We start from the raw sequence: 2,266 nt of genomic DNA on the forward strand, positions 1-2,266 counted from the left end.
CTGGTAGGCCCCACCCCTTAAAATACTCTGTACAGGCATATTTGTTACATTGTATGATATACATGTATATGTGTCACTTAAACTTGATCAGTTCAAATGTTTCCTAAAGACACGTTAAAAAGCTAGATTAAATTTATGAAAGTAACATTAACTTCATAATCCAAACTATTTTTCCAATGTAAGGCCTAAAATTCCGATTGTTGAATTGACAACAGCGTTTTTTGGAATGACTGTTTATAAGGATAATACCTTGCTGTGGGTGTGTACTTCCCCTTACTGAGGAGGGAGGAAGAGGAGGTGAAAAAGCCAAGGGGGAGGAAGTATCCAGCGTGTACTCATCCACAGGCAGAAGTACTCCTCTCTCCAGACAGCTGTAAACATAATCCACCCCGACCACGGGCGTTTGGTATTTCTGGATGCTACGCAGCCTGTTGCTGCTCAGATTGGACACATCACTGGCCACTACCAGAGAGCACTGTGGGAAATGTAGGCAGAAATCAGAGAGAAAGTTGTGCTTTTTTGTTACTGCATATGAACATATCCAACAGGCAGAAGTGCCCTAGAAGCAGACAACATGCAACCTGCATCTACACCGACCCTACTGGAGAAAGATATTCAGTTTTTAGTCCTGATCACATCATCTGACCTGTTTATTGACCACGAAGCAAATGTTGCCTCCATTCTCTGTTACTGCTGACTTCAGCTTCTTCTTCTCCTTGAAGAGCAAATTTTTCAGCTCCAAAAGCACAGAGCAGTTCTCAAACACAGCCATGCCTGCAAGGAGAGAAGGACACACCAAAGTTATTATAAGCTGAGCTGAGTTAGAAAATACAGTAGAGGGCAGACAATGATGACGAACAGACAGTAATGTGTAATTCTATTCTACAGGAACTTCAGGCATAAGTTCACAGCAGGATGCATGAGAGTTGTAGTACAGGGCTTTTACACCACCTTCCCAAGGCCTGCAGATGTGCCATTATCTCCTAATGCTAGAGAATTGGCCTGTCACCAGTTACCATACACAAATGTAATTAAATAAAAAATACAACAATAAGAGCAGAATATAAGCCATATAAAATAAAATAAAGAAATGAAATAAAATTGAATTAATTGAATTAAAAGTCTAAAACTCTAACTCTAAAAGTCTATAACAAAAGCTTTAAAGCAGTGATTTAATTATACTATGTAATAAAACCAATGCGAATGGTGGGGTAACAGGTTTTTCAATGTATCTACTTGAACTGTCATGTTTTTCCATATCTCGTCAGCTCCAGAGATCACGGTATGTAGAATGACACACCCACACACACACACACACACACACAAGCTGATTTCTGGGAAACAAATGCGGAAGCAAATCGCCAAAACTGGGCTGTAAAACTGCAGTAACAGGCCACACTGAACCTCCATCTACACAGCCTCTGATAACGCTACAGTCACTGGGGACAGCGTCAACATAAACAGCATTAACGTTACTTTACATGGCTGTAAAACGGCGTTATATGGGTCATATATCGGCTAGGAAACACACAAAACAGTCAGAATTGATCAATTAACAAAGTAAGCAAAGTTAAGGTGTCCTGAAATGTCCAGTAAAGTGTATGACATGCTTAACGTTAGGTTAGCTCGCTGTGACATTTCACAAACAAACGTAACTTATTAAGTTAAATGAGACATGGCGTCAACTCGCTAACGTTAAAGTCGAATTAAATAAATAAATAAATAAATAAACTGAGGTTTACTTTGCTGTAAACATGCAGGCGGTTCTTCTGCGGTTGTTGTCAGAAAGTAGCTGCAGGTTGATGTTAAGTTAGTTCCTGAAGTAGAGACAAATACAGCCCTGTCTGTCCCTGCTGTGTCTCTGAGGTTAGCACAAAGCTAGCAGAACAGCTTCATCTTCCGGTATGTCTGTGCTTTCAAAATAAAAGTTGTGGCGTTAAAGAGAAAACCCTTCTGTTTGTATATCAAAATAGAATGTAATTTATTGAAGTACATGTTGATTTCATCATGGGAAGTGTCAAAATTCTAAACCTTTGAGTAAAACTGTTACTGATGACAGTAAATAATTGATAATGATTGATAAAACCATTTTAAAATCAAAACATTGCAGAGTAAACGAGAGCAATTAATCTCAATATTACCGACAATGCAATTTGGAAGCTGGATCTGTTTGATGATCAACAAATCAGACTTATTTTGAAATATGTTCCAACTGAGGACCCTCTCTTTCTGTCTGGCTTTTAATTTGAAAGAACATTCTGAAGAC

At 38.7% G+C, this 2,266-nt stretch overlaps 1 protein-coding gene across 1 annotated transcript in view; it reads right to left on the reverse strand.

Annotated features, from left to right (window-relative positions):
* parp4 (poly (ADP-ribose) polymerase family, member 4) overlaps positions 1–1,896 on the reverse strand; it is a 27,463-nt gene extending 25,567 nt beyond the window's left edge. The window contains exons 1-3 of the mRNA XM_035676327.1: positions 1,743–1,896; positions 647–774; positions 250–475 (exon numbers count right to left, since the gene is read on the reverse strand). Coding sequence (XP_035532220.1) covers positions 250–475; positions 647–772 — 352 coding nt within the window. The 5' untranslated portion in view covers positions 773–774; positions 1,743–1,896. The remainder of the gene's footprint in view (positions 1–249; positions 476–646; positions 775–1,742) is intronic.
* Between the last annotated feature and the right edge of the window lie 370 nt (positions 1,897–2,266).

The sequence above is a fragment of the Morone saxatilis genome, unplaced genomic scaffold, assembly GCF_004916995.1.
Source record: "Morone saxatilis isolate NCDOM2014 unplaced genomic scaffold, NCSU_SB_2.0 Contig5, whole genome shotgun sequence".
In the NCBI taxonomy this organism is placed as follows: Eukaryota; Metazoa; Chordata; class Actinopteri; family Moronidae; genus Morone; species Morone saxatilis.